This window comes from Phascolarctos cinereus, unplaced genomic scaffold (genome assembly GCF_003287225.1).
Source record: "Phascolarctos cinereus isolate Bilbo 61053 unplaced genomic scaffold, phaCin_HiC Scaffold_5;HRSCAF=322, whole genome shotgun sequence".
Classification (NCBI taxonomy): Eukaryota; Metazoa; Chordata; class Mammalia; order Diprotodontia; family Phascolarctidae; genus Phascolarctos; species Phascolarctos cinereus.
In genome coordinates this window covers 404628208-404646764 of record NW_027555958.1, presented here as the reverse complement: position 1 = coordinate 404646764, position 18557 = coordinate 404628208, and the positions used below count along the sequence as shown (strand labels likewise).

Sequence of the window (18557 nt, the reverse complement as noted above, 5' to 3'; positions counted from 1 at the left end):
TGGGGTGGGGTTCGTGAATAGAGAGAATGGCGTGAATGGGAAAAAATGTTGTGAAGGCATCACAAGACATGACAACTGATTGGATATGAGAGGTGAAGAAGAGTGAAGAGTCCTGGATGACTCTGAAGTCATGAATCTGGTGTCTGGAAGACAGAAAGAAGGGAGTTAAGAAAAGGCTTGATTCTGGAGAGCAACTTGGAACTCTGCCCAAAGGGCAATCAAACTGTGTGTACCTTTTGATCCAGCGACACCACTACTAGGTCTGTATCCCAAAGAGATCAGAAAAAAAGGAAAATGATCCACACGTACAAAAATATCTGCAGCAGCTTTTCTTTTTTTTTTTTTTTTGGTAGTAGCAAAGAATTGGAAATTGAAGGGACGCCTGTCAATTGAGGAATGGCTGAACAAGTTATGGTATATGAATGTAATGTAATACTATTGTGCTATAAGAAATGATGAGCAGGCAGATTTCACAAAAACCTGGAAAGACTTACATAAACTGATGCAAAGTGAAGTGAGCAGAATCGGGAGAACGTTGTACATAGTAACATCAACGCTGTACGATGATCGGCTATGACTGACTTAACTCTTCTCAGCAACACGAGGATCCAAGACAGTTACAAAAGACTCATGATGGAACATGCTATCTATATCCAGAGAAATACTGAGTCTGAATGCAGATAGAAGCATACTATCTTCACTTTCTTTATTTTTTCCTGTTTTTTTCCTTTTGCAAATGTAATTCTTTTTGCGAACTATTTCTTCTTTCACAACATGACTAACATGAGAATAGTTTCAAATGATTGCACACATATAATCTATATCAAATTGCTTACCATCTTACGGAGTGGGGAATAAAGGGAGGGAGAAAATTTGAAACTTAAAATTTTATAAAAAAGAATGTTTACTAAGTCACTAAAAACCCTGGAAGGTGTATTAATTCCCACATAGGGAAGAGAAGAAATAACTGGAAGGCAGAATTTTCTGCTACCATGGCAGTTTCTAAATCTCTCTGGAGAGGAGAGGTGAGAAGGAGAGATGGGGGAGAGAGACAGAATAGAGAGAGGGAGAGAGAAAGAGAGAGAGAGAGACAGAGAGACAGAGACAGAGAGACACAGAGAGAGACAGAAAGAGAGACAGACAGAGACACAGAGAGACAGAGAGAAACAGAGAGAGAAAAAAATGGGGGGGAGGGGGGGAGAGAGAGAGGAGGGGGAGAGAGAGAGAGGGGGGAGAGAGAGAGAGAGAGAGAGAGAGAGAAGAGAGAGAGAGAGAGAGAGAGAGAGAGAGACAGAGAGAGAGAGAGAAGAGAGGTACAGCAGCAGCAAATGGAGGCTGATTTTTAGAAAATTGACCCTAAGGCTCCTAGCTACTGGAGACTTTTCCTTAACTTGTCTTACAACTCAGCCTTTTAAGAGAATCCAGCAGAGAGAAACTTAATTCTGGTATCTAAAAGAAACATTGAAACAAAGGTGAATCTATTCCACTCTGTGTTTCTTGCTTTTGTTTTACTGGTGCATGAAAGGCAGCAGGGTTCATTATTAAAGATTTCTTTCCTTATTGGTTATTCACATTTTTTAAACAATAGTTTACCAGATGAAGATAAGATTATTTTAATTGCATCCTGGGTTGTTTTTTTTTTTCCTATAGAGTGATAAGGAGGGGTGGGGGAAATCTGTGGATAATTAATTACACTAAATTCAACTAGCTGGGAGATCAGCTTGACAATCCATAGATTGCCTGGGGACTCTGAGCATTTTGTGAATTTTATTTTTAATCTGCATTTTTAAAGCCTTTTTAGTATTGTAAGGGAAAGGAAGCTGTGTGGAATTGGGACCTTTGTTCTAGGCTAAAACTTTAATGAGTTAATCTCATTATCTCCAAGCTTGAGGTCTCTTTCAACCTGGGGCCTTTGGATTTTTCTCTACTTGAGGTGAGATAAGGAGAGAGAAGTAGAGACCTCAATGAGATTTTACAGGCTGAGCCTGAAGTGGTCAATTCCTCCCATTTCCCCTGGGAAATGGGTAAAAATTGGTCTTCATCTAACCCGTCTTCCACAGTGACCTCTAGGCCACACTGGCATGGAAGGTTGTTAACAATAGGAGAGTGACTGCAGAGAAAACAATAGTAAGACAGGGCAAAAGTGGTTAGAGATGCAAGAAGGGTAGAGCAGAGGTGTACTAGGAAGAGGGAGTAGACAGTGGTAGCAGAAGAGATTTTTCTTAAAGCAAACTTTCAGCTCTGAGTCATGGGAATTTGGAGAGGTGGACAGAATTTGCTAGATATAGGACACTAGATTATCACTCTTTCTCTTTCCTTACTTCTGACACTGATTGTGTTTTCTCTCCATGCGTTGAAGTCTGGTTCTGGGCTGGGATTGGGTAGCTAGATGCTGAGAGACTTGTTATCTGGAAACTCATTGGCTCTAGGAGGCTAAAATGTGGATCATCTACCCTCCTTTATTAGCAAAGATTTCTATGCTCCAAGTTCAGGTACTGAATTAATTTCTCTCTTCCTTTAGGGATGGGGTGGGATGAGGCTCTGGTCCTGAGCTAGGGTTAAGTCACTGGGTGGTGAGGAAATGACTGGTTAGAGATGTAGAACTCATCTCAGAAACCATGGTCTGTGTTCAGTTAGATCATTGACTGGTTAGAATATAGGTCAAATAAGTAGTAAATTAGAAGAGATAAGAAGATGAGAAGACAACATATATGGTTATAGCAATTCCAGCTTGATCCTTGAAAATGCTGAAAACCAAAATGGGAAATAAACAAAATTAAAAGACAAAGTGTAAAATCTGTCCCTTTTTCTAGAAAAGTCTGACACAAAAATTCCCACAAGAAACCAAAACAGACCAAAAGCCATCTTAGCCAGCAAATATTCAATCACCTTGCCAAGCAGAGTGATGTAAAAGCCAAGGGCAACACAGATTTGAAGTACAAGCTCATTTGGAAATCATCACGAGGGAAGATGACAAAGGATTACAAGCAGTAACATTTTACAAAACAGTAAAAAACAATTGAGGAGAAAATGAGCCTGCAGATTGTCCCAAAAGCATCATAGATAAAATTGGAAGGATCAGGAAGACAGCAAGATGGTGACGTGAGTGATGCTTGCTTTCTCCACCTCACCTCAGAAACAGCAACAAAAGCACCCAAGTAAAAGAACAACCAACTAAAAAAAAAAACTCTCACAAGGAAAATCACTGAATAGAAAAGAAAAGAATTCCATGGAGGAAACATGTAAGCAAAATCAAGTCTCCAACGCAATAAATGTGTATGAGAGTAGTCAGTAAAAGAAAAGAAATCCCAAGAAGCAAAAATGATTCTGTTCTAAATCTTTAGAGTGGCTAATCAATTCAATGAGAAATATTAAGGACAATCTTACATTTTAAAAGATGGAATTACAATCAACGAACAACCAACCTCAGTCTTCAGTGTCATCGTTGACTCCTTGTTAACACCCCATAGTCTGTGGCCAAGCCTTGTTATTTTTTCTTTCATACCAGGCATGTGTGTGTGTGTGTGTGTGTGTGTGTTGTGTGTGTGTGTGTGTGTGTGTGTGTGTGTGTGTGTGAGAGAGAGAGAGAGAGAGAGAGAGAGAGAGAGAGAGAGAGAGAGAGAGTACATTCCTTTCTCTCCACTCATACAGCCATCAAAGGGTCAATCTGTCCTAAAGAAGCTCAAACTTTAACCAACACCTGTGGGCTGTCCCTTATCACATCGTACTTAGACTATACACACACAGATATATACATGCATACATACACATATATAAATATATCTCTGTGCGTGTGTATGTGATTATAGACTGCTGGTTTGTCTCTTTGACTCAAGTCTCTCTTCAGTTCAATCTGTTCTCATTTAGCTGTCAGAGTGAGCTTCCTAAAGTGCAGATCTGATGGCCATGTCACACACACACACACACACACACACACACACACACACACACACACCCCTCCAGTGGCTCCCTATTACTGCCAGGATCAAATATAAAATCTCTAGTTGATCTTTCAAAGTCCTTTCTTTCCTACCTTTCCAATCTTCTTGCATTTTACTCACCTCCAAGTATTCTATGGTTCAGCTACAGTAGTCTACTTGCTCTTCCTCCCATTTGACACACCATCTCCCGATTTCATATCTTTTCACTGGCTGTCTCTCATAACTAGAGTGCTCTCCTTCTTCACCTCTGTTTCTTGGCTTCCCCTGTTTCCTTTAAGACTGAGTTCAAATCCTACCTTATACAGGAGGTCTTCCTTGCCCCCCTCCCCTCCTTTACTGCTTTACACCTGAAATTACATCTTATTTATACTGTATATATGCTGGTTGTAATAGTTGTTTGCATTGTGTCTCCCCCATTAGAATGTGAGCTCGAGAACAGGGATTGAGTTTTTTCACCTTTTTTTTTTTTTATCCCATCACTTAGCAATGTCTGGGACATAGTAAGCATTTAAGAAATGCTTGTTGCTGCTGCTGACAATACTGGTGCTTTCTTATTAAAGTTCATGCAAAAAGTCTCCATTTCTTCTATTAATCAGCAAGTAATAATTATGCTCAGCAAGTACCATTTCTGTTTCTTTGTTGATTTTTTAGAGTTGGAAGTTTTGTTTTTATGATTTTGTTTTGCTTAATCTGTGACTAGTTTTATTTGTTTTCCAGATGAAGTTTGAAAAATAAATTGGAAGGATCAAAACAAGGAGCAAAATTTAATGGATCTGCTAGTGTTTCTATAATGATCTATTATCATTGGAATGATAAACCATCATACTGGTTATGGTTTATCCACCTCACTACTCAATTTACTATGTGTGGAAGTGGCAGTAACAATATGAAGTTTGGAAGAGTGATTGGACCAGATCAAATATGCTCTCTCAAATACTTAAGTAGAATAATAAGCTCATTTATTGGAGGGTTTCTTCCAACAATGTAGATTGCAATCCATCAATGCCTACCCATCTTATGTGACTCTTGTTACAAATATGTTCTTATCCATACATATTTTCACCATAAGAGGTGTCCCTTTCTTTCCCCCAAATGCTAGAGGATTTCCTTGCTTTCTCCTGACAGTGTAAAGGTACCAGTAGAGCATTCTGGCTGCCCATCTGTCATATCTATCCCTTAAGACACAACCAGTCCATCTTTTCCCCCAATCATAACATTTTCTGGATGTCATATTTTACTTAAGTTTTTCTTCAAAGTTCCCTATTGTTTATACATTACAGTATGCTTACATTCACAGCATACCTCAGTATTGCGTGCTCCCCCCCCAAGGGACATTCATTTTTATTTCTTCTGAAATTGTTCTATTTCATTTCTCATTGCTATAACTATACATGGTATGCATCAATGGTGTCAAACTCAAAAAGAAATGGGGGCCACTAAACCTTATATAAGGATCCCTATGGGCCACATACTGACTCAGAAAACCTCAAATTCATATTATATATGTTTTACTACATTTTAATTTTGTTAAGTATTTCCCAATTACATTTTAATCTAGTTTGAGCTGACCTGGAGGCAACATGTTTGACACCTCAGGTCTACATTTGGATGAAATCCATGCTGGAGATGACACATTTTAAAAACAGTCAAGGATAAAGTTTTTGAGGTATCTCAAAGAAGAAGGGATTCCACAAAATTGGATAATACATGAAGCTTTTACTAAAATAAGAAGAAATCAGCAACTTGACCCATATGCCCATTTTCTTACTTCTACCAAAATCTTTATGAATTTGGTCTATGCACAAATTGAAGTTAACCATGATGAAGATATTAAAAAGGAACAGTATTTTATAAATAATTCTCTACAGTAGATGACATCTTTATAGTATACAACTGTTGAGATCATAGAGAATAAATGATCCTATTGTGTCTATTGTTTGCTTTTTAAAAAAAAACAGAATTTGATTTAATAGAACAAATTACAATTTTAAAGGCTTTTGTATTTCATAACAAAAATTCTGACATTATTTCTTTCCCAAGTTGGCTTTTTTTAAAAGACCCCTGAGTATTAATATCATAATTTAATACTTGAAAATATTGGTTTTTGTCTGTGTGGATACTCTTTCTACTAATGCTGATCACAACCCTTCTATTTATTAATGGACAATTTGCATTAGGTACAGTGGCCAGAAAAATATGGTTTTCTGGTGGTTAACCTTCAGGCGATGAGATTAATATCATGTCAGACATGTCAGTAAGGCATATGCTCATTTAAGCTGTTCACAGACATCAAGGGTGTCCCACACAGATTTCTTTTCTTTTTCAAAAAACAAATTTATTATTTATTTTTAATATTTATTTAAAAAATTTTGGAGTTCTCTCCCTCCTTCCCATCCCTCCCCCACCCATTGAGAAGGCAAGCAAAGTGAAATCGTGCAAAACATATTTCCATACTAGTCATGTTCCAAAAAAGAAAGAAAAATGAAAAAGAAAAAATTGTACTTTGATCTGCACTCAGACTTCATCAAATCCGCACTTAGCACCTTCATTAATTTTCTGGAGGTAAACAGAATTTTTCATCATAAGTCCTTCAGAATTGTCTTGAATTAATGTATTGATCAGAGTAACTAAGTCTTTAACAGTTGATCATCATTAAAATATTGCCCACACAGATTTCAAAAGAATGATTCCTCACTGATGGAAAAATACTTCAAATACTTTCAGATATTGCATCAAGCCTCAGAATACCACACAGTTTCTTATGTGAAATGCACAAGTATGTGAAAGAGATAAAACAACCATCCACTCAAGAAAAACAAAGTGGATTTAAAAATGCTTTGAGTATATCTTTATCTAGTCTATCTTTTGGACAACTACTGCAAAAGAACAATTAGCTGGGACCATAACCAAGGAGGAAACTATTTGGAAAATTATAATCATATTTCTCTCTCTCTGAGAAATTGAATCTTGATCATTTTATAAGGCTGTATCTTTGATTCTTCAGTGAAATATATATCCAGAACTCTATAAAGTCATTGAGTTATGGACATATAAGTATTTCTAGATCACACTTTTATTTTTACCATGTTATATTGCTTTAATGGTGATTTACATTGAATACCTAAAGAAAAAGATGTTTAATTCACTTCTTAGAGCCTTTAATGAGAAAATGACAATCATATAACACCATTTCATAAATAAGGATTCTATCAAATTATTTAATTACTTGAACTGTGACATTATAAATATTAAAGTAATCTAAAAAAAGAACTCAGTGATCTAAGGGCTTGCTTCTTCAACAACACCATCTTTTGTTTTTCTTTTAAAATTTTATTTATTTTTAGTTTTCAACATTCACTGTTATAAGACTTAGTTCTAAATTTCACCCCTCCCCCTTCCCTAAGAGGATATGCAATCTGATATAGGCTATACATGTACAATCATATTAAATATATTTCCACATTAGTCATGTTGTGATAGAAGAATCAGAACAAAAGGGAAAAACCACAAGGAAAAAAAAAGAGAGAGAATAGTATGCTTTGATCTGCATTCAGACTCCATAGTTCTTTCTCTGCACGTAGATAGCATTTTCCATCATGAGTCTCTTAGAATTGTCTTAGATGGTTGCATTGCTGAGAAGAGTTAAGTCTATCAAACTTGGTCATCACATAATGGTGCTGTTACTTCGTACAATGTTCTCCTGGTTCTGCTCACCTCACTCAGCATCAGTTCATGTAAGTATTTCCACATTTTTCTGAAATCTGTTTGCTTACGGAACAATAGTATTCCATCATATTCATATACCACAACTTGTTCAGCCACTCCCCAACTGATGGGCATGCCCTCAATTTCCAATTCTTTGCCACCACAAAAAGAGCTGCTGTAAATATTTTTGTACATATGGGTCCTTCTCCCTAACAACTACATCTTTCTAACTGATTTTCTCCTACTGATGCTTTATAAGTGCATATCAGGAATCATCTATATGACATGAAAATCATGTCAAAAGGAATATAATTAGAGGTGAGTCAATGAGAAATGAGATATTACTAATATTACCAATAAATAATTGACACATTACCAACAATGTACACAAAGTAGCATAAAAGACACTATCAAATACTTGTATGACTGGAGAAAGAGTTAAGCTAGTCATGTAACAAGATTGAGAAGCCATAGGTGGATAGCTCAAATGTTGCATTGGTACCCATGAGATTATTAAAAATATGAGAAGACTAGAACATTGTGTAGATTATTACAATGGATCCTCTATGGAAAACTTAAAAGGGAAATAGGGACAAGGAAATTACAAGATAAGAGACATGAGTTACTGATCAGCACTGGTGGAGGAATATTTACACCAATTCACAACATTCATCTAAGTAAGTTCAGTCAAAAGACCCAACTGAATTCTATTCTCAGGTCCTAAAAAACTAGCAGATGCTATTGCTGAGCTACTATTTGTGATCTTTGAAAGACTAAGAAAAATGAGAGAGGCCCTACAGGATTAGAGGACAAATGGCCTAATTTTTATTATTATGTACATTATTATGTACAAGGAATTGCTAGGCTTTGGGGGATACAAATATGAATTAGATAGTGCCACAGCCCTGAAAGTACTTATAATCTAGTAGGGGATATGATGTATGAAAAGGAATATTATAAAACAAAACAGAATATAAAGGTAAAGAAGGACCAAGTACTGTGAGAGCCTGAGGACAGAGATAAGCTCTAAGATAAGAAAAGCAACAGTGTCAAGACAGAAGTACTGTGCCAGCTTGTGTGTGTGAGAACCCTAAGGAGCCAACATAATCAACCCTTTGACAAATGTCATATGATTTTCATTCATTCTACATATCCCAATGCACTAGTTGCTCAGCTGCTTTGTAGAAGGTCATTTGCATAACATTAGTTTTTAGTTCTATACCCTTGCTTTGGACAACCAACCCTATCCGCTGTGTGGTACAAATAGTGTAGCAGGGAAAAATAAACATTAACCAAAGGTCAAAGGTTAGTGGGAAAACCTTTTTTCTGAGAAGAGAAATTGATTAAGGATTTAAAGGGACAGATGTGTAAATTGCTGGTCTCATGGCTGAAATGGAATAATTTCCCCTCATGAAGTTAAAAACTGCAATAAAAGTATATGCTATTATGAGTTGTTTTAAAAAATGTGCTAAGGAGGCATTCTTTTCAGTGTTGGCTAATTTGGTCTTAAAGGATGACCTTTCCAAATGACTTAAATGTGAACTATTCTTGTTGAGTTGAACCTAAATTTTGATGAGTTGTGTGTAGTAGTTATTCATGAAGTTTAAGTTGTTTAACTTTTAACTTTTAAACTTTAATCATTTAGGTTGTAGGCATGGTAGAAACACTCTATGAATGTCACTTTAAAGACAATTTTCTTTCCATAGCTATTAAGAATTTTAGTTCTGCTAGTCATAGTGCACAGGTCACCTTCTGGCCCACTGTAATGATTTTTTACCGACTGTGGGATATGAAATAAGACTAAATTGTACATAACTCTGTAATGTTGTTAGCTTCACACATTTGTTCATTTGGCAAACGTTTATTAAGTGTCTGCTATAAGACAGTATAGCAGCTGACACACTGATGCTTAATGAATATTAATGATTGATTGAAAGAAATACACTACGTTGGGTCTTTGCAGACATACAAAGGTAAGACAGGATGCCTGAAGGATACCGTAAAGAGATCAAAGAAAGAGGAAAAGGACACATATGTACACAGATATTTATAGCAGCTCTCTTTGTGGTTGTATTCAATTGGGGAACTGCTGAATATGTTAGAGTATGTGAATATGATGGAATACTATTGTACTATAAGAAATGATGAAGAGGATCATTTCAGAAAAAAACCTGACAAGACTTAGATGAACTAATGCAACATAAAGTGAAAAGAACCAGGAGAACAATGTACACAGTAATACCTATAAGGAAAATCAACTGTGAAAGACATAGTAACTCTGATTAACACAATGACCCACCACAATTTCCAGAGGACTCATGCTAAAGAAACATGCTAAACACTTCTAGACTGAGAGTAGATGGACAGTGCAGAGTGAAGTATATTGTCTTCTATTTCTTCCTTTCTTGCTTCTTAATACTTGAATAATGCCTCAAATGTGATGTCAATGGAGATATTTACATCTTATATAAGGATACAAAGCCAAAACAAAGGCTTCATACTTTACTTTGCTAATTTTACCATGATTTCTAATTTTTTTTGTTAGTAATTTTTGATAACTTAATGACAACTTAAATTTTATCATTGAATCAATTCTCTTTCTCTCCTCACCCTTTTTTCTCCACGCCCATCCCCCTCCCCCAGCAAAACTACTTTAAAAATTACATTCTATTATTAAAAAAAAAAATCAACCACGGCATATTATAAAGGACCATAGTTCTGGAGCTGGAAGCAGCCTCAGAGGCCACCTAGTTTAACACAATCGTTTCAAATATCTGAAAACTGAGACTCAAGGATATAAAATGATTTGCCCAAGGTCAAACAGAAAGGTAAGCATCAGAGCATAGATTTGAACCTTGGTGCTGACTCCAAAGCCAGTGCTCTTTTCAATGTACCATGCGAGAGGAAATTGTTCCCATTAGTTGCTTTTTAGTTTGCCAAGAATTTCCAGAAAGCTTTGCGGTTTTAAAAATCTGGACAATACTTGAATAGTCACCTTTGAGACCATTATTTTTAAGGTTTTCTTTTTCTAACTGAAAACAAATTACATTTTTGCTCACCAGAGAAGTCGAGGAAAGGATCAGTGAGGTAAACCCTGGCTACATGACACATAACCTTTTGAAAGGTCTGATTCTCATGTCCCCACACACCTTCATGTATCTCTTCTAAGAATGGAGTTTGCTTAATAGATAATGGGCTCCCCAGGAAGATAAGAAATATATACAAAGACTTAAAAAAGAATTAGAACTGGGTGGAAAATTTTAAATAGAATGCCCTAGCCAGTTTCTTTTCAGTCTTGAAAATGAAGTCCTTATTGTAAAACATTTATAACTGAATACAATTTATGGAATAATTCAAGGTATTCTTAAGTGTTTTAAATATAATAAAATAGATTCTCCTAGGGGAAGAGAACAAGTATTTATATAGAACCTATGATGTATCAGGCACTGTGCTAAGGGCTTCATATTATCTCATTTGATCCTCATCACAATCCTGCAAGGTAGATGCTGTTATAATTACCATTTTTCAGTTGAGGAAACTGAGCTTCAGTTATTTGCCCAGGGTTACCTAGTGTCTGGGGTCATATTTAAACTCATGGCTTCTGATTCCAGGCCTAGTGATTCATCCACTGCGCCATTTAGTAGTTCTAGTAGTGAAATGATGGAGTGAGAAAACATCTGACAAGTTGTTAATAGTTTAGAGTTACCTTAGACTTTAGAACTCGACAAGGAAACATGTATTTATTCTCTGATTTTGCAGCGTTTAGGGATATGTAACTTATAGCATGTTTACAAGGAAGAACAGTAGGGGGTAGCCAGGTGGTGCAGTGAATAGAGCGCTAGCCCTGAAGTCAAATCCGGCCTTAGACCAAACACTTGACACTTAGGTATTTATTAGCTCTACTTTCCAATGTCTTATAAAGTAGTGAGTAATTGTAGGACAGCTCTCTTAATAGCTTCCATGTCTCTTTTGCTCCTGGTAACCGGTCCAGTTATGGCCCAATAACAGAACTATAGGACCAAGGTTGAGAGTTTTCTTCTGGACTACCATTCAATTATGAATTGCCCAAAGCCCCACAGGAGACTAATTTATTTACAGGCTCTGATCTAGCATGGACTTACATTACAATTCCATATATATAGTTCCTAAGAGTTCCTTAATCCTTGGAGAAATCCTAGAACATAAATTACTTCTTGGGTTCTTTTTTTCTTGGAAAAAAGTTCCTATCACTAATAGGAACTTAGTGATAAACATGTTAACTGACAAATATTATTTCTTTGTGCAATTCAAGATGCTATGCCAGACAACTTGGAAGATAGAACTCGGTATGACAAAAACATTCTCTCTTAAAATCTAGCTGGATTAACAAAAGATATAACTACGAAGTTTTTTTTTTTAAACAGCAGTTTAAAAAGCAAAAGACAACAGTGTCATAGATAGATTCTGGTTAACTGTGTGAGTGATACAGACAAGCACTATGAGTTCAGAGGAGAGTGAGACATGCTTTCAACAGAAAATATCATTCAACTGTTAGTTATTACTATTATGATGAGTGGCTTCTAAAGACTTTGTGGAGGATTTGGGATCTGAACAGGGCCTCGAAAGTCATGTAAGACCAGCTTTTCCAAAGGGGGTGATAAAGTGAATTTCATAGAAAAAGGTGCTATCATGAAATTTCTGACACTTTGCAATATATTCTTGAAGAGTTATGTCTAGTTATTTCAAATATATCAGGGAATGCACCAATTAAAGGAAACAACGGGGATCCATTTGTAAAACAAATAACCCCCAAACATATCTTTTTTTTTTGTCTTGAGTTTGTTTAATGTTTGTTTTACTTTTCAAACTCTTCAGTGGATCCCTGAAGCTCTGAACTAGTAGGCAGTCAACAAGCATTTATTTAGTATCAATCTTGTGCTTAAAGCATGTTAAAGTTCCCTGGCACAAGTGGATTTAGATCAGGGGTTCCTAAATCTTTTTTTGTGTGTGTGTCATATGCTTTAGCAGTTGGATGAAGCCAGTGGATTCATCAGAACAATGTTTTCTAGATGCATAAAATAAAACACATAGTGCTAGAAAAGAAACCAATTATACCGCAAGTTACAAAATATTAACAAAATTTTTTTTCAGAGGCCCTCTGTTAAGAATCATTAATTAATTTGATTTTGTGATATAAATACCATCTACAGACAGGCTTATAATTGCATGGTACTGAATATACTAGAGATTCTAAGGCCTGAGCAGATGGTTCAATGGGTATAAGTAAGCACACAGCATTTGTTGTGAAGCTGATGAAACTTTTCAGATATTAAATTTAAGTGAGGATATAGTTTCTCAATCTAGGTCTCTTTTTTCAATCTCCAAATCACACTTTTGTCTCCATCCATCACACAGAAGTCATTAGAAAGGCATGGTGGCCATGGGAGGTCATAACATAATTAAAGAGGAACTACAAAGAACAGGAGTTACGGATTTGATCAAAGAATTGTATGGCAGAAAGAGAAGATGGACTGATCTTATGGCAAGAGACAGAAGGGATGCTTATGTGGGAGGTTAGTGTGCTCCATCTGGTACCCTGCCCTTGGGAGGTAAAGAGAAAGGGATTAAGGCCTCCAGCATGCTGAGACCCCTTCTATGGAAGTTTTGGAAGGACATGGAGAGTCCTAGGAGACATATGTTGATCCACATATTGGAGGGAACTCCCAAGTCTATGAGATCACAGATTCTTTCAAGTATTTTCATACATCTGAGGAGCAATGAAAATTCAGGCTAGAAATATAAGAATTCAAGTGTTGCCATGCATAGGTTAAAACCTTATTTTTTGATGTGATTCAGGTAAGGAACTACCAAAGCAAATGAATATATTTTTTAACAGTATCCACGTTACTTTGTATAATATTTACCTATTTCAGACTCTTCCCCAATACTCACTTAGAATTATTGATACAAATTAGTATAAATTTTATTTCATCATTATTTGTCATATATATATGTGTGTGTGTGTGTGTATACATATATACATATAAAATCAAAACTTTGCTGCTTGGTCAAGGTTTTCTGGAAACGTTTCAGAGTTGCTGAGGCTCAAATGAGACTGCAGTAAAGAGTTGTGTACTTTAAAAGCTACATAAATACCACCTATTTCCAAAAGTTTAAACGCCCTGGTTTAAAGCAAGGTATACTTATACTTTGGGCTCTTTCCTTTTCCTTGCAACATCACCATTGGAAAACAGCCCAAGTTCTGGTCTGGGACTAGAACTCATGGTCTTTTGGCGCTGAGTACACGAACTGAGTCATTCTGGCAATGGGAATATTTTGTGACTCAGCAGGCCTAAAGAGGAGGATGTCAGAATCCAGATAATTTCGAGTCTTTTAAAGGCAAGATAGAGAACACAAACAACACAGTGGAATAATTTTGCAGTTGGTTTGGTGTACCCTGGGGAAAAAATGTTAATTCCATTCCCAGCCTTTTCACTTCCTTCCTAGCCACTGGTGAAATGACTGAAATTACACTTTAACTCCGGGACAGGAAATCACTGCTCAACATGCATTTGGGATGCAGCTGTAAGGTCCTGTGTCTCTGGGAAACCAATTTTGCACGTCGGGCGTCCCGACACATCCCCCTCCTCGAAAAGACTGTGGGAATGGTGACCCACCCCTCCACCCCCAGATTTGGCTGGAAGGGTCCCAGGTGGGCGGAGGGAGGCTGGGTTGTAGTGACAACTCCCGTTCCCAATTCCGCCCGGGCAGTCCTAGGTGGGCAGATGGTTAGTGACAACCTCCTCCCCCTCCGCATTTAGCTGGAACAGTCACAGCGGGGAGAAGGCTGGAGGTGACCCCCCCCGACCCCTGACATTTGGCTGGGACAAGCCTAGACGGAGGAGGAGGAAGGGTAGGGGTAGTGGTGACACCTCCCCCCCCCATTTGGCTGCGGGAGTCCCAGTTCGGCAGAGGTAGAAGGCGGGAGGAGAATAAGTCGCTAGAAGCTCCACATCGAGCAGAATGAACCATCCATCCATCCCACCTCCGGTCCGCCAGGACCTCACCCCAGCCTCCCAGGCTTTTGGTCTCCCACCACCCCATTTAGATAATTCTGGTCACAGGAACCGCCGAGGGTTCCCGGTACCCGAAGTCTCCTCTCCACCCTCGGCCCGGCCCTGCCCCGCCCCGCCCGCCCGCCCCCTATCTCGCAGCTACTCCCTCTTCCCAACTTTCCCTTCCCTCCCAGCATGCCCCGCGAGGGCCGACCCTCCCCTCCCATCCCCCCCGCGCGTCCCTCCTTCTCTCCTCTCCACTCCACCCTACCCCGCCGACCCTCACCGCCTCTCCTCCCCTTCTCACGCTCGCACCCCCCCCTCGCGCCCCGATCGCGCGCGCGCACTTCGGGGCCCGAGACGCTCCCGATCCTTCTCCCCCTCCCCCGACGCGGTCGCCGCGGCCGGGCAGTCCATGGCGCGCGGAGAGCGCAGGAGCAGCCCGAGGGCTGCCGCCGGCCCCTGCTGAGGGGCTGTAGGGCGTCCTTTTCCGCCCGCTCCCTCTCTGCGGAGCATCTTTGTCCGTGCTCTCCGGGGACGCGCGAGGAAGTCCGGGGCCGGCGGCGGGCGGGGGTGTGGGTTAGGGTGTGGGACGGCCATCCCTGCCCGGGGGGCGGGGGGGAGAGGGGAGGGGGAGGGAGGAGGAGGAGGAGGGGGGCGGCGGCCCGAGGAGGGGGTGGTTAGAGCAAGCAGCGGAGCTCCCGGAGAGGCAGGAGCGCCGGACGCAGCTCTCCCAACGCCAGCCTCCGCCGCTGCTTCGCCAGCCTCGCCTCGCCCGACCTCGGGCTCCCTCCCGGACCGAGCCGCGCGGAGCACGATGCGCGGGAGCCCGCCGAGGCCCCTGGCCGCGCTGGCCCCGCTGCTGGCGGCCGCGCTGCTGGCGGGCTGGGCTGCGGCGGCCATGGACGAGTGCGCGGACGAGGGCGGGCGGCCGCAGCGCTGCATGCCCGAGTTCGTCAACGCCGCCTTCAACGTGACCGTGGTGGCCACCAACACGTGCGGCGCCCCGCCCGAGGAGTACTGCGTGCAGACCGGGGTGACCGGGGTCACCAAGTCGTGTCACCTGTGCGACGCCGGGCAGCCCCACCTGGCGCACGGGGCCGCCTACCTGACCGACTACAACAACCAGGCCGACACCACCTGGTGGCAGAGCCAGACCATGTTGGCCGGGGTGCAATACCCCAGCACCATCAACCTCACCCTGCACCTGGGTAAGCCCTGAATGCGACCCCCGACCCCCGGCCGCCGGACCCCTGCGGCCGCCTCCCCAGCTGTCCAGTAAGGGCGCCTCCCTTCCGAGGTCTTCTGCTCGGGATCCCCTCCGCCCCTCTTACAACCCTATGGGGCATCCCTGTATCCCAGCCTTGGGGACGTCTCCACCTCCTGACTTTCTAGCCCAGAAATCCCTCTCGTTCTCTGTGGGAGGGAGGGTCTTGCTGCCTCTTTCTACGCACAGAGAGTAAAGGGTGTTTGCTGAAGGACTGGATTGGGGTGGGGGGGAGCAAGTGCCTTTTACTGTCCCATCCTCCCCTGTCTGTGCTTCCTTGAAACACAAATTCACTTTAAAAGTTGTTGTCCCTTTATGCCTTTGAGCCTTAATTAAGGACCACAAAACCGCTTCTATGCTAATCTTACTATGGGGGAAGACAAAAGGTCTGTACCCGCTGTAATTGGTGAAACCGTTTCCCGAAGTGTGTAAACGAGCCAGTCTTAAGTATTTTCCCATGCTTTGATTCCAAGTGAATGTAGAAATGTTTAAATAATCTTTTGGAAATCAGGAAAAGGATGGATGGAAATCATTCTTCTTACTGTAGGGGGAGGAGGTTGGGAAAGTTTGATCTGCTGATGTATCCAAAGTAGTTTTAATCTTTTAAATATTTCTTTAAACTTGTAAAAGATATAAGCAAAGCAGTAATCAGTTACAGTAGTTAAAAGTATCTAGTTAGTTAGAAGTATCTAGATTTCGTAGAATTAGAAGCTCTTTAGGATCGGAGACCTGGTTGCATCATATCTACCACTTAATGCAATTCCGGAGAACGAACACTCCCCTGACCTACTCTTTTGCTGTTATTCTTAGGCAGGCTAAATCTATACAGCTGATATTCATAGATGTGGTATTTCAAAATGGAAGTTTGGTAGGGGGAATGCCACTTTTGCCCCTGATTGTTGTCTTCCTTTCTTTCATCAATTCATTTACTTTGGTACACTTAGCTTTCCTGAGCAGCAAGATTCTAAGAGAAAGTATCTGGAATACAGGAAGTGCTGCCTTTTTTTTTTTTTATTAAAAATACAACTAAAAAGTTGTAATTAACAGGCCAGTTTTGTGAGGTGAATAGGATTCAACATTTTTGAAATAAATCGTTTTGGTCTTGAGTTTTCAGGAAATAAAAATTTCTCCTGATAAACATAGTATTCACTAAAGAGAAAAATCTGAGGCAGCTATAATTTCAGAGATGGAGGAAGAAGTTTTAAAATGCACCAGAAACACTCAAAGCTATGAAAAGGTTAACTTAGAACAGGTCCTTTTTGAGTAGTCTAGGAAAGGACTCTTCCAATTTGTCGTTTTTAATATTACTATTGATTAGTTTTTTTTCCCAATGGCATACTTGACCTTAGCACAAAAGCAAGTTTTTGTATTTTTTTTTGTCATTTTTCTTGTTTAAATTTTAGCTTAAGGAAATTCTAGGCTTGTTTTCAGTAACAAAAAATAAGTCTCAGGTTGTCCATTTCTAAATTAAGAAATGTATTGTCCTCTTATGGAAAGGACCAACTTTAGGAAGTATTCAGTTGGAATGTCTTTTCGAAATATAATATTTTGCTGAAGTGAAAATGGGCCTATGTACATTTGTAGATTTGGGTTTTCTATGTTAGAATTTATATATGCTAAGATTCTTCATTCAGACAGAACTTTAATTATTCTATGTTGATTGCTTTATTACCTATTGATTACATAGGGTTGGCTATTAAATTACTACTTGAAATTTGATCATAAGTTGGTTAACCTTTCAGATTGTTATGCCTATTTAACTTTTAATATGCTTCTTGGCATTCCTGTGACCAAGACACACAGATTTTTCATTCTTTGGGGGTGTCACAGAAGTCTTAGGGCAGTTTTAAATGCTGTTATAGTCTTTGTGTGTGTGAATTTAAGACACTAATTGCTTAATTATTTTATTTGTGAATTTTTATCCATGAAATGTTTTGTCCCCACATTCAGAATTTTTGTTAGAGTGATTTGTGAAAACATTTAGTCCTAAACCTGTATGGTTGAGTAATTTCTGAAAAAAAAATGTTAGCCATTTTGGAAGCTTATTGTATTCTTGAACATTTATAGCTATAAGAATCAGAGAATTTTAGGATTTAGAATGTAAGAGATAATCAGCAGGATAAGAATGTAAAGAGCACTGGACAAGGGGTCAAAAAACCTGCAGTCAAGATTAGACTGTATATTCCGACTCCTGGACCACACTCTTACTTCAATACTCCTTGCTGTTCCTCAGGAAACCTGTTTAAATGTTTGGGGTGGGGAGGAAAATGTGGGGTAAAAAGGGGAAAATTGTTGTGTTTTAGTTATTGAGCATCTACTATGTGTGCTCAGCGCAGTGCTTGAAGGCACATGGTAGGTAATTAATGTTTATTACCTGAGAGACTGACCAAAAGAGTTTTTTTTTTAATGTGGATATTAATTATTAGGTATTGTGTTTTAAAATCAGTTGAATAGAATTTTCATTGAAAATAGGGATTCTGATTTTATCTTTTTGGAGACTCCTTTGGAAATTAAAAAATAAGAAATTGCAAATCAAATGCACACTAGATTTTATTAAATTAATGAAGAATAGAGCTTCAGAGGCCAGCTTGCATGCTGATTTTAGGAGCA

At 39.5% G+C, this 18557-nt stretch overlaps 1 protein-coding gene across 1 annotated transcript in view; it reads left to right on the top strand.

The window, feature by feature from the left end:
• The first annotated feature begins 15350 nt into the window (after nt 1-15350).
• Nucleotides 15351-18557, top strand: part of LAMC1 (laminin subunit gamma 1) — a 138263-nt gene continuing 135056 nt past the window's right edge. Inside the window, exon 1 of the mRNA XM_020984371.2 lies at nt 15351-15891. Within this exon, the coding sequence (XP_020840030.1) occupies nt 15498-15891 (394 nt within the window). The 5' untranslated portion in view covers nt 15351-15497. The remainder of the gene's footprint in view (nt 15892-18557) is intronic.